At 39.6% G+C, this 26,613-nt stretch overlaps 1 protein-coding gene across 2 annotated transcripts in view; it reads right to left on the minus strand.

Moving 5' to 3' along the window:
* The window catches only part of Glrb (glycine receptor, beta), a 72,879-nt gene extending 54,983 nt beyond the window's left edge, over positions 1–17,896 (minus strand). The window contains exons 1-2 of one of the 2 annotated variants that reach the window (NM_053296.2): positions 17,766–17,896; positions 16,279–16,429 (exon numbers count right to left, since the gene is read on the minus strand). In NM_053296.2, the coding sequence (NP_445748.1) occupies positions 16,279–16,400 (122 nt within the window). In that variant the 5' untranslated portion in view covers positions 16,401–16,429; positions 17,766–17,896. Of the gene's footprint in view, positions 1–16,278; positions 16,430–17,412; positions 17,689–17,765 lie in introns of those variants that run through there. The other variant, XM_063281359.1, reaches the window with a different exon arrangement.
* Between the last annotated feature and the right edge of the window lie 8,717 nt (positions 17,897–26,613).

The following is a 26,613-nucleotide window of genomic DNA, read 5'->3' on the forward strand; positions in this document are numbered from 1 at the left end:
TCTTCATCTCTGAAGGCATAGGGAAGACTAGTGCTCACCTCTTAAGATCTGCTTTCTAATCTTCCAGATAACCAGGATGTCCGCTGCTATATGTAGAATCATAAAAATGTTAGCCTACCTCACCTTCACAGTGACCCATCAAGCAATACGACCAACTTCACTCTGTATATGCATCAGGAAGATGGGGCGGCATCACACCAGGCATTCACTCTCACACAGGAAAATACACCACAGACACTGTCTCTAACCTGGCCAGAGTTGAAGGTTACAAAGAAGGCCATGTCTAATAAAGTTATGCAGAGATTTTTCTGCATTTCCATTTTCTATTTTCAAAATTAAGCAAAAGTACAAGGATATTAAGGGTGATATTAAAAATACAAATCTTTGAACTCTGCCTCAGGTGTTCTGCGATCACAAGCTAAAGTAACCCACGTTAGAGCTTTTGTTTTGGGCAGCACGAGAGTATTGCTGTGCCCATTACCAGAGAGGGAAATGAAGGTGTTCGGAAGCACTGTCTGCTCCATTAATGTCAGAGACACTTGAAGTGATCAGACAGGTTCAATGCCTGTGGAGGAGAGGCTAATTTACTTCACGTAAAAATTGCAAAACTTCTATAAGGCAAAGAATACTGTCAATAGGAAAAAACTGCAAACAACAGATTGGAAAAAGATCTTTACCAATCCTACATCCGATATATACAAAGAACTCAAGAAGTTAGAATCCAGAGAATCAAACAGCCTTATTAAAAATGGGGTACAGAGCTAAACAGAGAATTCTCAACTGAGGAATATCGAGTGGCTGAGAAGTACCTAAAGAAATGTTCAAAATCCTTAGTCATCAGGGAAATGCAAATCAAACAACATTGAGATTCCACTTCACACCAGTCAGAGTGGCTAAGATTAAAAACTCAGGTGACAGCAGATGCAGGCGAGGATTCGGAGAAAGAGGAACACTCCTCCATTGTTGGTGGGATTGCAGACTGGTACAACCATTCTGGAAATCAGTCTGGAGGTTCCTCAGAAAATTGGACATTCCACTACCTAAGGACCCCGCCATACCATTCCTGGGCATATACCCAAAAGAGGCCCAACAAATAACAAGGACACATGCTCCATTATGTTCGTAGCAGCCTTATTTATAATAGCCAGAAGCTGGAAAGAACCCAGATGCCCTTCAACAGAGGAATGGATAAAGAAAATATGGTACATCTACACAACGTAATGCTACTCAGCTATTAAAACAATGACTTCATAAATTTATTAGCAAATGGATGGAATTAGAAAATATTATCCTGAGTGAGGTAACTCAATCACGAAAGAACACACATGATATGCATTCACTGATAAGTGGATATTAGCCCCAAAACATAGAATACCCAAGATACAATTTACAAACCACATGAAGCTCAAGAAGAGGAAAGACAAAAGTATGGATGCTTCAGTCCTTCTTAGAAGGGGGAACAAAATATTCACAGAAGGAAATATGGAGACAAAGTGTGGAGCAGAGACTGAAAGGAATAACCATCCAGAGATTACCATAATGGGGATCACATGCAGTCACTATTGGGGATGCCAAGAAGTGCATGCTGACAGGAGCCTGATATAGCTGTCTCCTGAGAGGCTCTGCCAGAGCCTGACAAATGCAGAGGCAGATGCTCACAGCCAACCATTGGACTGAGAATGGGGTCCCTAATGGAGGAGTTAGAGAAAAGACTGAAGTAACTGAGGGAGTTTTCAACCCCATAGGAAGAACAACAATATCAATGAACCAGACACCCTGGAGCTCCCAGGGACTAAACCATCAACCAAAGAGTACACATGGAGCAACCCATGGTTCCAGCTGCATATGTAGCAGAGGGTGGCATTGTTGGGCATCAATGGGAGGAGAGGACCTTGGTCCTGTGAAGGCTAGATGCCCCATTGTAGGGGAATGCTAGGGCAGGGAGGCAGGAGGGAGTGGGTAGGTGGGTGGGGGAGCACCCTCATGGAGGCAGGAGTGGGAGTATGGGAGTTTAAGATGGGAAACCAGGAAAGGGGATAACATTTGAAATGAAAATAAAGAAAATATCCAATAAAGGAAAAGAAAAAACTTGCAGAAAATAGTTTACTTCAGTTACCCTGAGAAATTCATTAATCCCTACTATCAACGCCTTTACTTTACAGATGTGGTCAGTGGGAGGGCATAAGACAAAACTGAAAGGAACCCATATCGCTGGGAGCTCAGAGTTTTCTCTTCTCTTCAGAACTAGCTCGATTAGTTTTACTTGGGACTTGTAATTATTGGCATTGTATCTTTAGTACTGAATTTTGCACAAGTTACAGGGCAGGAACTCTGAATAATATGTGGCTTTTGGCTGGAAGTAGTAAGATATGAAGGGATGGGACAAGTTAAGAGAAAGAAGCAGGGCAAATGTCAGGGAAAAGTCACAGAATATATCACAGTAAAGCAGAAGCCGGGTAGTTTATCTGAGAACAAGTTGCTGGCAATGCAGAGAAAATCTAGAAGGGGAAAAGGCTGGCCATAGCAGATGAGCAAACAGCTGTCTCTATTCCAAACATCAAAGGTGCCTGCACACCAGAACAACAGTTCTTAAAGCCTGCTTTGCCCACTTGCCGACTGTCCATACCACAGTCAAAACCACTCTCATAAAACCAGTAGTACATGATTTACTTGGCTACATATTGACAACTGTGCTCATGGTGCAAAGTTGGATAAAACTGCTTGCTCATCAGCACACACCAAGAAAACATTTAAATGCAATGCCAATGCATTCTTTGCCACCACACACTACCAAATCATTGCACCACACGCCACCAATATATAAGACCACACACTACTAAAACATAATACATATCACCAAATTATAGCACTACACACCAATGCACGAAACCCCACACTACCAATATGTAACACCACACAGCACCAAAATATGACATACACTACCAACACATAACGCTACACATCTCCAATACACACCACCAAAACATAAACCCACCTAACACCCGATTTCATCAGAACATACCACACACTGCCAACATAAGCCACACACCAAAACCTAAGTTCCCACAAAATCTAAATATACGACACACCCCCAATATATAAATCTGCACAATTTATACATGACACCACATGCCTTTAAAACATATCAAACATTAATACCTGACAGCAACTTAGGCAAAAATTTTAAGGTCTCTAAGCAGTGTTTCTAAAGAAATACTCAGATAAACATAAGCTGCCTTTTAAAACTGAAATCAGCCTTGTGCTAACAATATTCCCGACAACCTGCATGGTGCTAGTGCTGTAATCTAAACTGAAGAGTTTGGGGGAGAAAAGCACTTGGTAGTTTGACTTAAGGGCTAAATTAGACTCTTATTCGTCACAGAAGGTCATTCACAAAACACAAAACAAAACAAGAACAAAACTAGGGTGACCAGAGGTGGGGTTTTTGTTGTTGTTGTTTTGTTTTGTTTTGTTTTGTTGTTCTTTGGTTGGTTGCCTATTTTTTTTAAGTAATAAAAAGATAAAACATTGCTGTATTAGTTGCTAGTGACAAATTCTCATTTTCTAATGCAAATCACAGTCTGAGAAGGACAGTAGTTCCTATGACTCTGAGTACTTCCCAATGTGGATGTCCTCTCTCCACTGACACAAAGAGGGGCAGCGTCATTTGATGCTGTGCAATGACAGGATCAACCTCTGGACGACGTCCAAAGCAGGCAAGCCAGTATCTTCTAGCTGCTACTCTATGTTGTTACAAAATCATTTCTGGACAAAAGAGTCCATTCAATGTGCATGCCCGACCAATGAATTGCAATGAAACAGAACAAAATGTTCACTGATCTGATTGTGGGCTTCACATAAAAACTCTCTCTTAAGGAAACTTGTTAACTTTGGCACAACATTAAAGAACTTTCACTATACATGGACTGACCCTGGACTCTGACCCCATAGGTAGCAATGAATATCCTAGTAAGAGCACCAGTGGAAGGGGAAGCCCTGGGTCCTGCTAAGACTGAACCCCCAGTGAACTAGACTGGTGGGGGGAGGGCGGCAATGGGGGGAGGGTCGGGAGGGGAACACCCATAAGCAAGGGGAGGGGGGAGGGGGATGTTTGCCCGGAAACCGGGAAAGGGAATAACACTCGAAATGTATATAAGAAATACTCAAGTTAATAATAATAATAAAAAAAAGAATGCCCAGGTACAAACCAAAATGTAGAAAATGGGGTTGGGGGATTAGCCTAGATGTCACTGACAACCTTTATGTATAGTATAGTATAGTATAGTATAGTATAGTATAGTATAGTATAGTATAGTATAATATAGTATGGTATAGTATAGGGGCAAACAATACTGTTCAAAGCTGGCTTCAAATTCCCTTTTGCTTAGCAAATCATACTAATATTTATAATGATTTTTTGAAAAACTATCATACAAAAGTAGAAGTAAAAAAATTCCAATGACATAAAGTACTGATGTTGTTTATTGGAAAGTTAATAAAAGGGTGATATTTAAAAAAAAAGAACTTTCAAAATTAGGAAAAGATATTTAAGTGCTCTTCCCTTTTCCAATTCCATGTGCTCATCTCTTCCTCATGGTCAGCCAAATTAATATACCACAGTGAATTTAATGCAAACACACATGGGAGAGTGCACGTAAGCATCCTTCAATGAAGTCAGCCCCCAAAACTAACACACAACACTGCAAACCAAAATGCTATTTTCACTAATTTTAAGATAATACTTACCATGAAAATTTTATAAAGTGAGCTGCTCTTGTTAATATTTAATGTCTACAGTACATAAAATCTAATTTTTGCTTATTTGTTTGTTGTACTGTACTGGAGATTAAAACTAGGACCTTACACAATTATTCTACCACTGAGCTCTGTCCCATGCATTTACAGTGCAGTGCAGTACAGTAAAATATAGTAGGAAATGCAAAATGAATGGTTGGGTAAAATATGGATGGGAAGGTCATGTAAGAGTCAAAAACGACTATCAGGAAAGACCCAGTGGTTGGCGAGTCAGTGAAAGCAATCTATCAGTAGTCAGAAATGTTAGGGAAAAGGCTCAGACTAGGGAATTCTAGAAGCTAACCATGAAACAAGGAAAAGACCCAGAGGTAGACATAGTGATGTACCAGGATGTAGAGAAAAACACATTGTCCTTACCAAGGAATAATGGTTTCAAGAAAGTGACTAGATTAATTTATAACTGCGCCAAAAAGTAGTAGAGCGAGGTGTGCACATTAATAAATAAATGACCAAAGTGTTTCACTTCTAAAGATAATGTGTGGTTAATTAAAGGGGGCCCACAAGGAGACAGCAGCATAGTAGAGCTCAGAAAACAGCTCATTTTAGTTTAGGAAATACAACAATTAAGAGAGGGAACCACTAAGGAAATCTGAATACACTCCATATTTATTTCAGGTGGAAGCCCCTTCAGAATGTTTTAAACCCTTAAGGACAAAGGAAATAGAAGATAAATACAATGGAGAGTGCAGGAAGGGGATCCCAGGGGCTCCTCAGTAAGGGAGACTCTTTTCAAAGCTGAGGGGGAAAAAGGGGAATGGCACCTCAGGGTAAAGAAGGAACAGACATTGTGAATGTTTGCCAAATCTCTCCTCTACAGAAGCAGTTCTCAACCTTCCTAATGCTGTGACCTTTAATTCAGTTCTTAGTGTTGTGATGACCCCCCAACCATAAAATTATTTCCTTTGCTTCTTCATAATTGTAATTTTGCTATAGTAATGGGTTGCGATGTAAATATTTGTAAAAGGGCTGCCAACCCCGATGATTGACAGTCACTGCCCTATAACAAAAAGTTAAAATATCATGCTGGAACTGACTCGAGTGCGAGGAAAGGCTGAAGTGCTGGAGAAAGTGAGGCACAGAATGAGAAGGAGTCTGGGGTAAGGCTTCAGATGCACACAGACAGCACAGCCAAAACACATGAGCATATCAGCGGGTGAGACAAACCAACACAGGACATGTCAATAGAAAAGCCGTGACAAACATCAGATGACGTGTTATCTAACATGCGGTATTAACAATTTATTACATAGTTCACTGTTACCCTAGAAATTTCATTTCAGGTGTATGTCACTTCTCAGACCTGCAATGTATAGGTGCATAAACTTATATAACTTGCTCCCTGAATTGAGTGTAAATTTCCATAAAATATAGCAGGGTGGTCAAATATTTCTTTAAGGAGCTAGAAGAGCAATGCAGGAGACTTGTGTATATATATATGATTCTTTACTACACCAACGAAATTATTTACTTGCAAAAGAAGAGGATGCATTTCTGAAAGTCAATTTCCTTAATTTGTGAAAATATGAGATGCTGAAGACCTGAGCAGTTCAACCCTGCATGCATTATCCTACTTTTAAATACCTATACTTTGAAATGTTGAATCTCAAACTGGATCCACTTATATCTAACTTATTTAACAACCTGAATTTATATAAGCTTAAAAAATCAGGCTTTATTATTTGAAAGCTGAAAAAAAATAAATGAGAGAAAAAAACAAAAAAAAGGAACATAAGTTAACCCTGACTAAGAAGATTATAAAACAATCATAAAAACATAAGTTCCAAGACTAATTTGTCTCACATTAACAGGTGAGTGATTGATTGAATACAATTAAATATTTTACTGTAAACCTAAGAAAACTGAAACCCAAATGGATTGGCTTAATGTTCTTCAGCGTGTGCCACATTCTTCTTGCTATGCCCCGATGTCTTGTCCAGCATGTGTGAAGAGATGTTCAAGGTGAGTTCATCTTACCAATATCACGTCCAACTGCACTGTTACCAAACTATGGATGTGTCAAAAGACTAACTCTGGTTTTCCTTTGCTATTACTTACTTATTTGATTCAACTGTACTATTAACCTTACTTGGAGCTCTTAGGCACAAACATTTAAATAGCCATGTGCTAAAACTACATACGGCCGCCTCCTCTCAACTGTTTACAATGTAGATTGCTAACATGCATATGATTAACGAGAACATAAAGACCTCATCTTATGAAGGATTTAGTTTAATCAACTGTGAAAATATTGGTGTGAAAGAAAAAGACTCTGGAAAAGGAAAAAAGTCCAACGTCAGTCCTAACCATAGGATGATGAAAATCAATTTAAATACTATTAATATCCTAGGAATACTTGATTTGGGTTGTATCTCTTCCAGTTTAAAATCACTGTGGTGACAAACAAACAAACAAAAAACTAACTACTAAAAATTTTCCTTTTCTCTTTAGAGGCATCTAAAGTATCCTTTAATTTACTTATGTTTTCTACATTTCCTCCCTTACTCATGGCTCTATAATTTGGCTTATCCAAAAACAGTCTAATTTACTTCATAAGATAAAGCCTTAATCAGAAGTTATTTCTTTTTCTACTTTTTAATAAAAACAAACTACAGTAAAACAAACCCAGCAACACACAGTAGACACTCACGACCAAGCAAGTACCAATCAAGACTCTCTGAACAAACTTCCACATAATTTTAACTATTGAAAATAATAGCAACAGCAGACAGTTAGCACAGTATTATGGATGAATAAGTCAGAAGATGGATACTTTTTTCCTTCTAAAAACTGAATTTCAATCAATTTTCAAGACATTAACTAGATACCCTTCTACAGAATACTGTTACTTCACAGAACTCCCACTCCAGACTGAAGCTGTTAGTACAAAAAAAAAAATCTGTTAGGACGAAGCGATATTTACTCAGCTAAATCCTAAAGAACTGGTAAAACCTAAAACCTAGATAAACAAAGTTATGCTTCTAAATGTAAAATAATAATAAAATTACTAATAATAGCAAGGAAAGGTTAGGAAGTGGGAGCAGATTAACCTTTCTAAAACAAGTCTAGAATATCAATTTGAGAGTCCCTTGAAATCTGGGGATAAAGGAAATGTGTTGGAAATTATGTCACTGACTGTAAGACTATCAAGAAAAGATTGAAAACAGTATGCTGAGATGTATAACAATAAGGCGAGTCACCAGGAAAATACCATGACAAATCTGTTGACAATGGTGGTAAGAGGAGAGGCATTGAAACGAAACCTGAATATGACGATAGAGGAGATTGCTTCAAAGGGAAGAGGCATCTCCCACTTGAGCTTCACACCTGACTGACTGGAGTAACAGGGATGCCAATTTGAAAAGCTGAAGAATTGTTTGGAAGGACAAGATCATTAATTTAAGTGATCGCAAAATAACAGTATGCCAGCAAAGAGAAATTGCAAAATAGATAGTAGGAAAATACAGAACCAAACACTAGAAGAAGAAAATGGAAAAACCTGGCCTAAGTGTACAATGATGACAGACAATCTCCATGTGCATCCAATTTTTACATGAGTCATATCTTTTTCAGACGTCTCTCATCTTTGGCCAACTTTTTCATCTTGAACATTACTACAAGAAAGTACAACTAAGCACAACCTCAACTGGAACTAAATAAAGACCCATCTACTCTGCTAATGAAAATTAGATAAAAGAAACTAGAGAGACTAATGACTGCCATAATTTGCATAAACATGATGGCTTTTGTTGTTCGTTGTAAATTTTCCTCTCACCAATACACACAACTGACGTGCATATATTCTAGCATTAAATGTTAAAAGAAACAAAAATTCTCAGGGAGGCTATCAAGTGCATTTATACTTATACATAATAATTTAGGTTATGAGGAAATTTATAGAAATATCTCCCACTCTTTTCCAGTGTGGGCACAAGAGCAAAAGTAAACCTGAGTTACTTACGTCATGGTTTTCATACTAGAGTGTCAAGGGTTGGAGAACACGTAGAGGACATGGTAAACATGGGCTGACATGATTGCACCGCTACAGGTAGAGCTACCTCAGTCTCTACAGGCTTCATATGAAACTCCTCAGAGGGAAGACATAATATGGGCCAGAAAAGGAAGAAAAGATTATGTAGGAAACACTTAGATCAAAACTCTGAGAATAGCACCAAGTATTTTACAAGATGGTGGCACCCCTGCTGTGTCCTGATACCAGACCTTGCCCATGGCAGAAGTGAGCACCCGTGTGTACCTAGAAAAGTCCTGGGATCTGGCAGCCTGTATCAGTCTTGTGCAGGGGCTAAATGGGTTGAGAAGACAAGATGAGGCTCCAAAGCTATACAGAAACCTAGGCTCCAAGCACCTCAGTCGACGCTGGCCTCCAAAACACCTGAACACGTGAGCCATGTACTCCAGCAAAAGTGGACCCTTCCAGTGATCATGTCTCCCACGAGGAGGATCTCCTATTCTGACTCTGGTGACCACTGGTGACCATCCAGCACCCTCACTGTCCTGGATAAGTACAACTGAAGCCACAAATAGTTAATATCCAGCACTCTTGAGTAATAATATGGTTCTTAAGAATCTGATACAGTGTCAACACCCACAAACTATCCTTCTCCAACAGCGTTGGACATATCGTGGTGCCTTGTTGTGCCAGCAGTCTGACATTCAGCTTACTTCCTACTGTTTCTACCCACAGTCTCTGAATGGACCCTGCCTCCAAGTATTGGTTTTGTCATATACAGCAACATTTTTGATTGTTATATATGTTTTCTGTTAGTTGCCCCACATCTGTAATGTTTGCATAATAAACCATGCATTTGAAAAACACATACTACATGCTTGTCTCCGACATATGCAGCATGTTCAAGAAGTTCTCTAATACACTTCATAAACACACTACTTCAACTTAAAATTATCAGTTGCCAGATCAGATGGTTGGAATGCAGAGACCTCATTATAAGAAGGAGCACCTGTAGTTCAGAAATGGCAAAACTAGTGATACATACCAGGATGCTGCCCAGGCAAGATCAAGGAAAAGGAATGGCCATTTCTCCCGTGACTGAAAACTGAGATGCAAATCAATGTTCCTCTGTTTTTGAAATTGTATTTTTATTGTTGGTATTGTTAAATATATTTCAGTTCTGGTTTTTATAATATGCAAATACAAACCCATAATCACAAGGCTTCTGACTATGGAAGTGTTGATCATTTGCATCTGTCCCCCGCAGTCATTTCTGAGGAGGTATGGTTGGTCGACTTATCTTTTCCTACAGGATTAGGTCAGAAAGCTTTTTCTGGGCTTGAAGGAGATTTAAATAAAACTGGATATGAAATTTCAGAGGATAATTATAGCGTTTTGTTTTCTTTTGCTTGCTGGGTTTGGATTTTTGAGACAGTGCCATTCTATGTATTTCTGTGTGACTGGAATTCACTATGTAGATCAGGCTGGCCATGAATTCACAGAGTTCCTCCTGTCCCTTCCTCCTGAGTACTGGGATTAATGGCATGACCAAGTCTGTCCTAAACAGAAATTATGTTAAGGAAGGTCACCAAATCCTTATTACTCACTTAAGACCAAGGCATATGTATTTTATACACTAGAACCTTCCAAGTCAATCCACCAAAAACAATAAAGGCAGATCTGCCTAATTGGAGCCAGATAAAATTTAAATTTGTAGAATGATGACTCCATTTTCTCTTATTATTAGGTAATCAAATACAATGTCAGGTTCACAGAAATTTTAAAAATCTCACAAATTGAAATGTCCTTAAACACAATATATGATCTACCTAACTACTCATTTTCAAATCCCCTAACATAGGCCAGCCAAACAAATTTCCCATACCACAGTGGCTCTAATGACAATACCCTGACCCAGTCACTTATATGTCATCTGATCTCTAGTAAACCTTCTTAAGTTGAAGCCAAAAGTCTCGCTCCATATAGCCTTTATTCATCAGCCTGGCTTTAAGCTGATGCCAAGCCGTAAAGTCTAGTTTCTTATTGTAAAGTCCAGTTTCTTATTCGTATCACAGATTTACAAACGCTTGCAAACACCCTTGAATTATGTCAGTTCCTTTAGCACGTTCTAGTACGAAAAGATCTTAATTGCTTCTACTATTACTTCTCTGTCCTGGGAATACTTACCGTATGGTAAAAAGCAGTAAAAAGCAGAAATGCCCATAAACTTTGCTTTGAACATGTAAATAAACACTATACATGTATACATGCATACGTTTGTATCAATATGATGACACCATCAAGCATTTTCCAAATACTCTATTTACTGTGGTTGCATAAATAGCAGGTGAACAAATTTCCCTATCTAATTAGGTCTTTGTCCATCACTTTATTTTTATTTTGTTATTATTATCATAAAAATGGGTTTCACTGTGACATTTTTCTATCTGTATATCATTGTATTCATCCAAGTATACATATTCATCCAAGTATACACTCTTGTCAGCCCCCTATCCTCCTGCAAGATAGAACCACTTCACATTCCTTGCCATGAATAGATAGATAGATAGATAGATAGATTTATTGATAGATCAATATATATGGATTTATGTATATACATGTAGTATATACATAAATATGTATAAATGTGTATTATATGTATATGCATGTGTATATGCATATAGTGTATAAATGTGTATTATATGTATATGCATATGTATATGCATATAGTGTGTGTATATATATATTACTATATCTATATATATGGATATATACTGCATATAATATTTAGTATGAAATTCTTATTTTCTGGGTCTTAGTCTTTTAATTCAGGGTTATACTGTACCCCAATTGTACCTCAAATTATATTTTCCAATGTTACAAATTTCAGTTTGTGAGTTTTTGTTTTCTTTAATATTTCCTTTTAATAGCTGATAAAATGTTGAATATGATGAAGCCAAAATTCCACCCCTATCAAACATAACCAGGGATAAAAATATTCCACTCATTAGTCTAGTTGTGAATAAATCTAGTTGTCCATATGCTAAGACCATGTCAACTGCTGTAAAATCCAGACATAGTAGAAACAAACAAAGGCTTTTAGATTTCCCTTCACCTGATGTATATTTTGTGCCAGGCATTCTGTGGATTCTTGGTAATGAGTCAAGTAAGCATGTTCTCTCATGAGTTTACAAAGAGCTGGAGAAGCTCCAGGAACAATCATGACCATGAATATAAAGACAATTGTACAAATGGAGAATGTGATTATCAAAATCAGTCTGGCAAAATGAGGAAAGAGATCAGGATCCCTTCACTACAGATATTACAGCATAGTGCCAGCCTACACACACACAAACACACACACACACACACACACACACACACACACACACACACACACACACCATGGGCTCTCAGTAGAGGTCATGGTTTTACATTTGAGTTGATTTTGACATCATTATGGAACTGTCAGTTTAAAATGCTGAATGGAAAGGACACATGCATCAGTGTTTGTAAAGGTCTAGGCATACAGACTGAGGTTCAATAGTGAAAAGTGATAGTTACTGCTGTGAATTTCAAGCCGAGCCTTGAGGTGGGAGTTAACTAACACAGACAGAGAACCCTGGTGCTTTAACTATTGAGAAGAAGCTGGTGGAGATGGGAAAAGACATGTGGGCACTGGGTGATCCAGACTGGAATGGAGAAGATACTGATGAAGATGTCGGACTCTAGCCATTGAAGATCTTCTGTGTATAGACAAGAAATGTCAGCCATATCCAAAAAGCCATGGAATTCCTGCAAGGCATCTCAACGTTGGAATGACCTTATTAGAAGCAAGATCTGAGGGGAAAATACCAAACCAAACCAAACCAAACCAAAACAACAACAAAAACTGTAGAATCTGTGTGGAGCAGAAATAGCCAGGAAAAAAAAGTGGTGTCCCAAGAGCACAGTGGGATAGACCTATGGCTCCAGCCACCTATGTAGCAGAGGATGGCCTTGTAGGGCATCAGTGGGAGGAGACGCCCTTGGTCCTGTCAAGGCTCAATTTCCCAGTGTAGGGGAATGCTAGGGTGGGGAGGTGGGAGGAAGGGGGGTGGGTGGGCGGGGAAGCACACTTATAGAAGCAGGGGGAGAAGAGATGGGATGGGGGTTCTGGAGGGGAAAGTGGGAAAAGCGATAACATTTGAAATGTAAAAAAAATCCAATAAAAATAACAAGTATGGAAAAAAATAAAAGGAAAAAGAAAAAAGAAAAAAATCAAACTTCCATTCACCAAAATTGAGTTTAAAACTCAAGTCTTCTGAAATTGATTATAAAATGCCATCTTTGAAATGATCATTCCAGAGGAAGAAACATTAGTGGCAATCTTTATTTATTTACTATATAAACAAAGCCAATTAAGAGAAATAAAAAAAAAGAAGTGGTGGTGAAGTTAAAACAGAAGTAAAAGGAAAAGTATTACAGATTGTAGAGAAAATAATTCAAACAATGTCTGTAAAGAGGTGAACGTGGCAGGACTCCAGAGGTGGCAAAGAAGAGCTACTGAGATGCTGAGTCCTGGTGCTGACACTGAAAGGCTGACACAGGAAGGGTAGACCAAGAGCGATCCGCCCAACCTATCCAAGGATGGCAAAGGTGATGGTGTGGTCGTTTGCTGGCAAAGGGCCGCTGTGTTAGGAGTCTTGTGGAGGAGGTCTGAGAGCAGTTTTTGCATGTTGAGTTTCACTTTGGAACAGGATGGGACAGGCCGGATGAAGGGTGTTACCCTCAACCCAAGTCTGAACTAGACATGAAGTTCGGGGACTTTATGTTATGCTTCATGTATGGTGAGTGAGCAGCTAGCTATATACACAGGTATAGGTGAACTCTTACCGGCAGAATGGAAAAATCACACAGTCATCTCTCCCGCCCCTGTCCTGTATTTTAAAATGTGCATTCTCATAACATAGGGGGGAAACTACTGTTCTAGTGGAAAAACAAAGAGTTAACTCTGGTTCACTGCAAATATATTAGCTAGGCTTATAGGCTCCCATGGCTGCTCATGCCACTTCTGAAGTGTTCAAAAGTTCACCAGGCAAGAATCCCAAGATATTATGCATTCATTTTCTATCCTCAATTTCTGAGATTTCTAATTCCAACTCTGCTAATCAATACATGAAATAAATTCACACAAAATAGATAGTTTAGATTTTAAACTACAAATAACTGTATATGTTTACAGCACATTACCTTGGCTGAGATTCTAACCTGAGTTTTTAAGAGAACTTTCCTATAAGAGACCAAATTCCGACCAGAGAAAACACTTCTGAATTTCTTATGCTCTTAGTCTTAAGGCTGATTTTCATTTATTTTACCTCAGTTTTGTTTTTTAGGTTCAGTCTCACTGTGCAAACCAGGATGGCAAGGAACTCGCAATCTTCCTACCTAGTGCTGGGATTATAGAATTATAGTCCTATGGCAAGAGATACTTACTTAGGAAGTGAATCCAGCCCAAAATATACAAGTGCAATTTACCATGGCACATTTCTCTATCTATTTTAATGATCATCTATGCACGTGCATGTGTGTCATAGAAAGCATGTGTTTGTTAGGGGACCTCTGTAGAAACTGATTCTCTCCTTCCACTGTATGCCTTCCAGCAATCAAACTCAGCAGAACACATTTACCTCATGAGGGCTAATCTCAGCCCTAGTTACACATTGATAAGGCAGATGTTTGACAGGATTACTACAGTGGTCAACGAAACTTTACTTAGTCTCATAAAAAAAATGGCAGAAACTAGCAAAGATGGATTTTCAACTCATTATATAACTTCATAAAGTATGGTGACAAGAGATCAACAGGCATAGGTGGCATATTACCAAACCTCACAATTTTCACATTCTCCAAGAAAACTATTATCTTACCCTAACTTAAAAAAATCTCTCTTAAATAACCATAGACACCATATATATTGACCATTTATATATGTTGGGCAATTTAGTAGTGCAGTTGCAGAAAAGAACAAGTGTCCTCTAAATACTACTGTAAGGAGGTAACAAGATTTGCTGTTATGATCTTTAAACAATATGACCTTTGATATTGTCAGGGAAGTATGGCAGAGGCTTGACCACAAGGAAACAACCAGAACATCACTTACTTGGAAAAAAAGCATGACTGGTCCATACTTACCATGACCACACCCAACCACCATGATTATAAGGCAATATACCAGCTTGTATCAACAAAAAGTATTTACAACTTAAAAATGTGTCTTGCACATGAAAAGGCCCAACATCATTTAGCTCCCTCAAGGGCTGATCTTCTGATTAGGACACAAAAATCGTAACACTGTGGAGTTCATGGTAGGCCTGTGCCTGCCCCTCACCCCTCAGCAGATGCCTAATGATGCAGAGGAAGGGTATGCACAAAATTCAGGATAGCCTACACTTCATCCTGACATAAAACTGCTAAATAGATAGGCTGACAATGGTAAAGATGCCTCTGGATGGGATGTGAAACTTACTGAACGATAGATATTAGTCTTCATGTCACTGCCTTCAGACTTTTAAGCCCCTCACACCTCTAAAGTATCAACTGGAACGTATCAAATCTAAAATCCTTGATTTACAAACTTTTTCTTCATAAAAGACATTTTGTTTCTTACAGACATTTATAAAACTTCAATGGTTCATACATAAGTCATGAAGCTGGATTCAAATGGTGTCTGTGGTCAATATAATTTCTCACAACTGAAAAGTGGCCTGTATCAGCAAAGTAACTACATGTGTTGTTATCATTACCTAAAAACACATCATAATCTTTAGAAGTCCTTATATAGTGATTATCTGCTGTAACAGTTGGATATTTTCAGCTTTTATTGACCAGTAATATTAACCCTTCTTGGAAAAGACCCCGGACTGATATACTTTGACTTCTGGGAGACTGTAACTGGATTTTTTTTTTTACAAAAGTAATTCTATATTTTATCACACACTTTTTGAGGGATACATTAAATTCCTTTTGTAAGTCTTTTACAAAAAACAAAAAACAAAAAAACAAAAAACAAAAAATAAAACCTTCAGATTTTCCATTCAAATTTACTTACACCATGTGTATCAAGGCAAATATAATAGACCTCAAGATAATACTTATCTGGTTCTTAATGAATTCTCATTTCAGATTATTCTTAAATCTATCTTTTAAACTAGTATTTGCTCAAAGCATGGGCCCACCGCATCCAATTAAAACTTGCATACCAGGCATAGACAGCCATAATAACTTGTTTCACTTTTGCAAACCATTTGTAAAGGTGTATGTACAATGACCCGTTTACCACCAGGAAGGGGCCATCACATCCGAAACCTCTGTCTACTCTGATCTCTTGCGGGCAGGACACAATAGGTGCATCATCGCAAAAAGCGATGTGGGCGGGCACGTTAATAACCTGTCTGGTTCTCTAAGGAAAGCAGCCACACTGTTCTGCAGAAGGATATAAGATGTGAGGAACGTACGATGGGCACAAATACTGCTTCTTTTTCCCCTTCCCTTTCTTGGAAGACTTTTCCTTAGAACAAGCGTCTTCAAACAACAAGGACATTAAAATAAAAAAGGAGACTGCCAACGAAAACTTCATCTTGAAAACTGAAGGCACAGCCGCTCAATCTACAAGAGAAAACAAGAAGGAGTTCACAGTTAAGGAACATGTGACAAGCCTGTGACTTCTCTTTAAAGAGCTTCACCAAGGCTACCCAACTGGCAAGCGTATCTCAAATCCTACATCACTGAACGTTTAAGTGTCCTCTATATAGCAGGAAAGCGAGTTTAAACTCACGGTAAAACTCAGTTTAAATAAACAGATGGAGAAAACAAGATTCCAGTAAGAGGCAATTGGGGATTGTACAATTTCCAAATCTGGGTTATATGAAATTAGAATTTGGCATTAAATTGGAGGGTATTCCGAAATAGGTTCACACAGATACCTGTAAGGAACGCTCTGTTAAAATGGTTCACTCTGGCTAGAACATTTGATGTCAAATTTTAAAATCTATGTTGTGTGGATTTTTAGGCTTTTGTTTTTTTCAAAAACAACTAAAGGACTTAATTCAAAGTAAAGCTAAAGACATACACAGGAAGAGTAGCACGAAACAGCTTCACACTCTAAACCCACTGCTTACAAACTATCGTTACATTTGCATGCTACTTTGTACCCTGAAAACGCCATGCAGTAACGTACGTTGGCTTGTTAGTTTTCCATTCATGTGGGAACTCAAAAAAAGATAGTTCTGAGTAATAGTAAAGAAACAAAACTGCAAGTGAGCTTCAGATAATGTTCCTACCTACAAATTATCATCACTGTATGCCCAGAAGAGAATATCTATGCCAGAGTACAATAAACACTAAAGCAACCACCAAGCATTTACTGACCGCGGAATAGTTAAAAAAAAACCTCTTTTGCGTGCTTGTTTTCAGACCATAAAATTGTTTTCTGCAATCTGAGACCGAAACACCCAATTCCCATCCCACTCTTGTATCTGCAACGCCAGTGCCCTGTTTTTACCCCCCCTTCAGGTTTACCCCACATTTATCTTCTACACCCCCAAAGCAGGCCCAAAGGGCATGTCACTGGGTCTTTTATTCGCAGCCACCTCTGTCCCTGGGGATGAGAGTCCCAGCACTGCAGTAAGGCTGACCCCCTTGGCTCACAGCCCCCTGTCCTCAGGAAAGATGCTGGCCGCTACAGCTAGGCTCCGGCGACCCTTGTCCCCAAGGCTCAGTGGCTTTCCAGTGCGGCCGGCCGCTGAAGGGCTAGGTGAGCCCTTCCACAGCACTCCAGGGCCCTCAGCGTCTCGGGTCCCCCTCCCCGGCCCCGGCCCCCGCGGGCATCGGACACTGCGTCTTGCACCGAGCCCGCCTCGGGCCCCAGCTCGCCCCAGCTCGGCCCCGCCGCAGTGCGCAGACCCGGAGCCCGCGCTGTGCTGAGCTCGCCGCCAGGCCTTACCGCACGCGCCCCGCAGCCCTCCGCCGAGGTGACGGCGGCGCAGGTGGCGGGCGCAGAGGCAGCTGTGACCCTCGAGTCCCGCCGCCGCCCGCGCCTCCGCCGCCACCGCCGCCGCCGAGCTTGACGCGTCTGCTCCGCCCCCGAGCGTGCGCCGTGGCGCGCCGCGGACAACTGCGGGGACCACGGGCGGAGGTCGCCACCGAAAGGGACAAGACACCTCACGGTGTTGGTTGGGAGTGGGGTAAGGGAGGAGGGATGGACCTTAGAGCTCTTTGCGGGGGGCACCATCACAGGACCCTAAGGGGAGACTGCTAGGAGAAAAAGAGCTAAAATAAAGGAACAGGGCTCAAGGGGAGGCTTGTGACACCAGTATATGATGTGGGACAGAGGTTGGCCTTCCTGAACCAAACTGGACCAGGTTCCTATGGTTTCATCATCTCCTTCTCTTGCCGGCTTCTAACTTAATGTCAGAATGATACTTCCGATTTCTGAAGTCTGGCCTCTCTATGCAGGCTTCATCTGGTCAGAATCCTTCCAGTAGTACAGTGCAAGGAATGCTGCTCCTAACATTGGTTGCACAATTGACATTGTACACAACAGGCACCCTTCATTCGCTGGGATCACGGAGTCTCTACTGACAATTGCACATCCTTCTCAATTTTATAGACAGCGAAATTGAAATTCGTGCCAGTAAGAGATTCGTTTGGGGGTTACAGATCTTAGAAAGGATTTAGCAGAAATGCACAATGATTTTGCACAGTCCTACTTGGTTTTTGCCTCTTGGTACTAAACTACTCTAGCTTTCCTTTCCATAGTTAGGAAACAACTTCCTTTTAAATTTAAGCGCCCTGCCCATTCCTATAAGAGCCCACAGGAGTTCCCTCCCCTTCACTCAACTTCCCTTACTGTGGGGAAAGTTGATGCCGCATTGATGCTGTCCTAATAAAGGCAGTTTTGTCTGCTGAGATTAGACTGTGTGCTTTGGATGTAGGGCTCCTTGATTAGAGACATGGTTTGTGCCCTTTCCCTGTCTCTTTCCCTGTTCTCCCACTGTGTGTGTGTGTGTGTGTGTGTGTGTGTGTGTGTGTGTATGTGTGTGTGTGTGTGTGTGTGTGTGTGTGTGTGTGTGTGTGTGTGTGTGTGTTGAAATGTGAATCTCCTATGTGGCCCAGGCTGCCTGGCCTGGAAGTCCAGATGCTCTTGCATTGTCAGGCTACTGTTGGAACACTATTACACCTGTGTCCCCATGCCACCTGATAGTAACTCCAAAGGGAAGCCTAACTGATTAGAAATCAAGTGAGCATGGCCCAGCATTGTTTGTAGAAGTGCAGATGTGTCCACTAATACATGTATAGACCTGTCCCATGGGAGAGGAACATTCCTTGCACCCAGCCATCATCTTTCAGTTCCACAAAGCTTTCTGCTTCACAAGGGCAGTGATAACTAGGAAGCAAACATTATTTACAGCGCTAAGTCATGGCTGCCTTGTTTTAAGGCTTCACTAAATAGAACAGCACACCTTAAATTGTTTCTAAATATGGCCATGCATTTTAAAGGCTTATACAGGATAGAAAGGCTTACTACACTATACCATGTAACACTTGGAGAAAAGATCAAAGAAGGAAGAAGAAGTGAGTATTGAAACTGAGTAAAACCTAACTTTTACTCAGGGGAGTCTGAGTAATGAAATAGACTCAGCTCTTATCCAGTCATGTTTGTACGCATGCTCAAAATCTCCACAACCAGTTTGGTTTTCCTGCTAAAGGTGTGAATACACACACATATGAAGTATTATAAAAGGTATGCCCTGGCTTCAGAAAACTAGAAGTCCTGCTGCTTAAGCGGTCATGTTCCAGTCCCTCAGATGTTATGGGTCGGCCACTTCCATAACTCAGAGAGAACTGCTTGTTGAGACATTTCTCAAGCTACACTGCTTTCTTTGCCCAAGGAAGCAGTTGCTGACACACAAGAAAAGACAATCACAAATTACTCAAGACTGTCTTGCACCACACGTGTACCCTTCGCAGCTCCATCAACATCCTTACACTGAAGAACCCTGCCCATCCCTGTAAGAGCCCACAGGAGTTCCCTCCCCTTGACACACACTTCCCTTCCTGTGAGGAAAGGTGACACTCCTTGTTGCTGTCCTAATAGGTGCAGTTTTGTCTGCTGAGGTCAAACTTTCATCTCTTTCCCGCCTTTTGTTTCTGTATTCTGCACTCCACAATCTAAAATTACAAAGGAAAAAGAGACTTTATTAAAATGTACCAAGGAGTTGTGGTGGATTTGTGGAGGATTTGTACCCAAATCTTAGGGAACAGAGTTAATGGTCTTGCATGAGTATAGTTACACTCACAATTTTGAATATTTTCTATGAAAAAGATCATCGTATAGTAACATGGTTGTTGAGTGTGATATTGTGAAAGAATAATCTTCTAAATCAGTGTCAGAATATAGTTAATTTTTCATAATTTGTCAAGTGTTTATTTGCCTTTCTAGATTTTTCTTTCTCCATTCCTGATCTACACATTTTTAAATACTGTGTTGATTTTTAAATTTTCCTCATGTGACTAGACTTCTCTCCAGAACTTTAGACACTAAATATCCAAATGCTTTCTCAACATCAAAACTTTCCTATGTTTTATATCTATGTGTATGCATGTGTATAATGTATATGCAGTATCGATTGTTTTTATCATTGCTGTGAATAAATATTCAATAAGAAATGACTTAAGGGAAATGACGTATTTGCTTACAGTCCTGGGGATATAGTCGATCATGGTGGGGAAGGCTTGGTGGTACTAATGCCAGGCAAATGGTCATATTGCATCGAAAGTCAGGAAGCAGGGGTCTATGAATGCTGGTCCCAAGCTTGCTTATTCCTGTGTATTAAGTTTAGTTGATAGCTCAGCCCTTGTAATGGACCCAAATTAGGGTCCTTTTTCTCACCCAGGTTACCATAGTGTGAAGACACCCTCATACATAAGCATGCCCAGATATTTGTCTCCTAGGTAAATTTACAGCCTTTCAAGATGGCAGTTACTGCTAACCATTGCATATGCTGGCCTCAACATGTTAAGAGCATGTTTTCTCTAAAATGGGTTGACCCACAGCAGCCCTCCTCTTCTTCACTGACAGAAACTGATTGTCTGTGATGGCAAGACTAAAAATTGTAAAGCTGTTCAAGTTTTCTCTTTTTTTTTCTAACATCTACCATTAATGTAGAAATCTTGGAATCCAATTACTTTTGACCATATGTACTGCAACCACCCTAGAATGGGTCCCCATCAACTATCCCCAAGCTGTCCTTCAACAGTGATACACACACTTCGCTTCCTACTATTCTCCTGTTCTGAATCTTCTCAGCAGATGATCCAGCATATACTTGGAATGCATTTCATGTTGTATTATGTCACTCCTTAGCTCGAATCCCAGCAATGTGACCCCTGGACATTATGAACCAAAGTGCGTACATTTGCCTGCATGATCTTCTACACCCCGACTCGCACCCACACACCCCTGTGACTCTGCTTCTGTACTACATCTCCCACTTTCTCTTTCTCAGCTGCTCTGATATTCTCCATCCTTGTCAGACCTTGGGTGTCTCCAATTGTTCCCTGTAATAAAAGTAATCTTCCCTCAGAAAGCCATGTATTTATACTTTAATACCATTGTCTCTTTTCTCAGATATCAACATCTCATGGAGATTCATTAAATATTATTTAAAAGTTCAACATCTTCCTCCATCCAAGGATTTCTAATAACTTTTAAGGATTTCTGATAACTTTTAAGGATAACTTTAGACTTCCTTCTTTTTCTTTCTCATGGTATTTGTTACATTCTAGTATACTGTCAATGTTAATATAACATTCTAAGATACTATGAATAGACTACTCTTCTTGTGTTTTCCCCTCGGATTGGGTCCTAAGCTCAGTGACAGCAGGAGCTTCTCTGACTTTTTAATCTACTGATATTGCTCAAACAAAATGCAAATGACAATACATAATTTGGAGAATTGCTCCAGTACCAAACAGATTAATTAATGTTATATATTTGAAAAAAAAGAGAGAGGAGAAGCCACACAGAATACCTTTCCCCATCTATGTTTATTTCTCTTTGCTTCATAGAATGATAGATGTGAGGTTGGGGGAACCCAGTTAGATATTACATTCTGCTGCTCTTGGTCTCATTTGTTTCCAACTAGCTGCAGATGTTTTGTAGGCCCATCTCAAAACCACCAACAGCAAGCACGTGCTCTACGTAGGTCGACCAGCCCTAAAATACGTCAATCTCATATTTCCTGGCCATGTAATTTAAATATATTCATTGATATCTTAAACTGAACACTGGAATAGGAGAGGTAATTATTATATCAATTGGCCTTTGAGAAAGGCACATTTTACTCATCCTTTTAAGTAGTTTCAGAACATAGAGAAAACATTAAGTTCGAATTCATTCGTTATTGTTCAGCTCTACCTGACTCATTCCATAATGAGAGCATGTGATAGAGTCACCATTTGTGACATTTTTTATCCATTACAGTGCATTTGGCATTAGAATCATCAAATAATAGCAAAAAAAAAAGGATATCCAGCTGCTTGAGATGTGTTTTTCATGAACCATCATTTTCTAAAATTTATGAAAATTAAAGACAGAAGTATAAATGTAAAGGAGAAGATTACAAGTGATGAAGTTGGGAGCATTGGGCCTGTTGGCCTCTGTTAAGCACTATTCATAAGCTGTAAAGGAAAGCAAGAGACAATGAATGGCCAGCCTTATTAAAACAGTGAGAATAGTATTTGGTAATCCATGGTCACTTCCACATACTCTCCTGACACAGCAGATTATACTTAGCCTACTCTCCAATCATATAATTAACTTTTGAAGCTCACTTTCAAATAAGAGGTGCATTTTCTTAATCCCATACTAATTGCAAAACATACCTTTAGTGTTGTACATTAAAAACTTCACTATTTATTATTAATTATTTTTTATCTCAAACCTGGGGCCAGAAAGGGAAATTAAATTAACCAAAGTAATAGAGCAAGAAAGAAAATGAGAATGTTACTTCAGAATTGATGTCTGTTGCAATATCAAGACACTGGTTCTAGGGACTTCAGGTGTCACCCAGTGCTGCTCCTTCTGCTTCATCATATGAGGACCTCTGTTCAATCCCAAGAATGCTCCGCCCCAAATTGGTTCTAGTTACATGTAGAGAAAGCAAAGAAAACAGCTCAATATCTAGACAAAGATATGTTTATGTGCATCAGAAAAAGGGAAGCCAAGCAGGCTGTTATCTCAAGCTCCACCTGGAATTTAAGTATTAGCTAATATATTGGCAATATTTTTACTAAAATGTTTTGTGCTCAATGTAGGAATGATAATGGAAATTGCATAAATTAAATTTTCTTGTATATTGTTTAAGGTTGTATATAACTTACGATTCTTCATTATTGTGCAGTATGTTCAACTTATTATAACCTCAACAATTTTCTGAGATTCACATACATTCTGTGTTAATTTATAGATGAAGTTAAGAAGATATCATGCAATTTTTCCAAAGTCACTTTGCCAATAAATTATTTAGAGAAACATGTAACTACATATGTCTGATTGTGGAAACTGTGTCCTTAAAATATTTTCTATTTGACATCATCACATAATAAAATAGAAATGACATTCGAGGAAAACTTCATATTAATTATGATACTGCATCTACAAAATGAGTGAGATTTAAATGAATGAGACTTGCTTTTCAATATATATTCTGTCAACACTGAGGGCACTGCTTAGAACCAGCACGTGGCCCATCATAATATCTACTAACCCATGCTCATGCTCTGCCCACAGGGAAAAACAATCTATAGTTGATGATGTATGGACCTAAAATAATTTTCTGCGGTGTATCATTTTGTTGAAGTTCTCAGTACAATTGCATTTTCATGATACGATGCAGCGCTTAGGTAATTTAGGTATATGACCTAAACCCTTGGTGAAAATAAAAAAAAGAAACATCACCGTCTAGGTAAATGACATATTATTACTGTTTTTAAAATGAGCCTTAGGAAAAAATAGGCATATTGTTTATTCAATTTGGGAAGACTACTAACTTCAATGTAATTTTCTAACCTTTTGTTTGTTTGTCTAACATTTTGACCACAGTTTCTATTTCCTTCTCTCTTTCCATTCTTCCCCAGACTCCCATCTACTCCTCCTCCATTTCTATCCAGAAAAGGGCAGGCCTCCCAAGGATATCAACCAGCTGTGGCCTATTAAGCTGCAATAAGACTAGGAGCCTCCTCTTCTATTAAGGCTTAGAGAAGCCAACCCAGTAGGACAAAGGGTCCCAAAGTCAGCCAACAGAGTAGAAACCGCCCCTGATCATACTATCAAGAATCCTACAAAAGACCAAACTGCACAACTGTAATATATGTTCAGAGGGCCATGTCAGTACCATGCAGTGTCCCTGGTTGGTGGTTCATGCAGTGTCCCTGGTGGTGGTTCATGCAGTGTCCCTGGTTGGTGGTTCAGTCTCTGTGAACCTTTATGGGCCCGGGTTAGTTGATTCTGTGGGTTTTCTTGTTGCAATCTTGGACCTTCTGGCTCCTACAATCCTTCCTTCCCCTCTTCCTCAGAATTCCTCAAGCTCTGCCCAATATTTAGTTGTGGATCTGTGGGATGATGTCACAGGTGAGGGCAGGTACAGGATAGAAGGAGGCCTGTCATTGGATGAGAAGGAAGGATGAGCAGGAGAAAAGTTTGAAGGAAGAGGAGCAGATGGGAACTGAAGGGAGGAGGAGAAGACAACATGGAGGCTGTCCTTAAAGAGTCCATGCTATACCTTTACAGATTGTTATGAATGTTCTTAATGGATGGAGGTTTAAGTGGGCAATTATATCTTATCAATTGGATCAAAGGTTATTGTGTTGTGTGATCTTTCATGTAGTGATTAAAGTGTAAGAAGGTGTGCAGTGGCTAGAGACATTGGGCTGCCGTGAAAATGGGATGTGTGTTTCTGGCATGGAAACCTGCCTTAGGAACTAGATAGGTAGAGAGATTGATGCCAGGCTCAGAGAGCGGCCTTCAGCAGTGTGATAGAAGATGGAGCAAAGCGGGTCAGAGGCTTTGCAGACTGAGTTTTAAGATATCTATCAGATATCTTGAGGCACTGTGGTGACAGACCTAGTAGGGGATAAAAGACATTTTATTTTTTATATTTTTACAACAACAGTGGGTCTCTGCTTCTCTTTCCATCAGTTGCTGGGTGAAGTCTTTCTGATGACTATTGGGCTAGGCAATAATCTATGAATATAGAAGAATATCATTAGGAATCATTTCATTTCGTGGATTTTTTTCCATTTCTGTTCAGATCTATCCTAGATCTATGGTCTATCCAGTCTTGTCCTCCAGGCAGTGTCAGGATGGGATCCCTTTCTTAGCTTAGATTTCAACCTGGAACAGTTCCACTCCCACAATTTCTGCAACTCTGTTACCTCAGCACATCTTGCAGGCAGAAGAAATTGTAGGTTGAAAGTTTTGTGGCTAGGCTTGTTTCCCAACACCTCTGTTGGAAGTTGTTCAGTCTGTTGGAAGTTGTTCAGTTGGCCAGTTCAGGCTACACATCACCCTACTGCTAGGAGTCTTAGCTAGGGTCACCCTCATGGATTCCTGGGAGTTTTCATTGCACTAAATTTCTAGCTTGTCCCAGAGATACCCTCCTGATTCCAGTTGTCTCTCCTACTATTCTGTCCCCCCATCCTCCCCAGCTTGATCCCTCCTCTTCCCCACCCTACCTTTCCAGACCCCTCTTCATGAGATATCCTATTTCCCTTTCACAAAGAGACTCATGTGTCCTCATTCTTTGTTACTTAGCTTCTCTGGGTCTGTATATTGTAACATGGTTGTCCTTTACTTTATAGCTAATATCCACTTATAAGTGAGTACATGTTTGTCTTTCTTGGTCCGGGTTACCTCAGTCAATATGGCCTTTCCACTTCCATCCATTTGCTGGCAAATTTCATTATTTTTAATAGCTGAGTAAAACTCCATTTTGTAAATGTACCACATTTTCTTTATCCACTCTTCAGTAGAGAGACATCTTGGTTGTTTCCAGTTTTTGGCCATTATGAATAAAGCTTCTACGAACATAGTTGAGCAAATATTCTTGTGGTATGGTGGAACATTTTTGGATATATTCCCAGGAGTTGTATAGATGGATCTTGAGGTAGAACTATTCCAAATTTTCGGAAATGCCATCATATTGATTTCCAAAGCAGCTGTACAAGTGTGAATTCCTGTTAGCAGTAGAGGAATGTTCCCTGACTCCACATCCTCGCCAGAATGAGGTATCATTTGTGGGTTTGATTTTAGCCATTCTCACAGGTATAAAATGAAATATCAGAGTTTTGATTTGTATTTCCCTGATAGCTAAAGATGTTGAATATTTCTTTAAATGATTCTTGGCCATTTGAGATTCCTTTGTTGAGAATTCTCTGTTTAGATCTGTACCCCATTTTTAATTGGATTTTTTGGTTTGTTGATGTCTAATTTCTTGAGTTTTTTTTAATATATTTTGGATGTCAGCTCTCTGTCAGGTGTGGAACTGGTAAAAAAAAAAATCCCATTCTATAGGCTGCTATTTTATCCTTTGGATGATGTCCTTTGCCTTATGAAGCTTTTTGGTTTCATGAGGTACTATTTGTTGATATTACTGTTTGAATGATTGCTGTTCCATTCATAAACTTGTCTCCTGTACCAATGCATTCTAGACTACCCTTCACTTTTGTTTCTGTCAGGTTTAGTGTATCTGTTTTATGGCAAAGTCTTTGGTCCACTGGGAGTTGAGCTT

This window comes from Rattus norvegicus, chromosome 2 (assembly GCF_036323735.1).
Source record: "Rattus norvegicus strain BN/NHsdMcwi chromosome 2, GRCr8, whole genome shotgun sequence".
NCBI classification, from domain to species: Eukaryota; Metazoa; Chordata; class Mammalia; order Rodentia; family Muridae; genus Rattus; species Rattus norvegicus.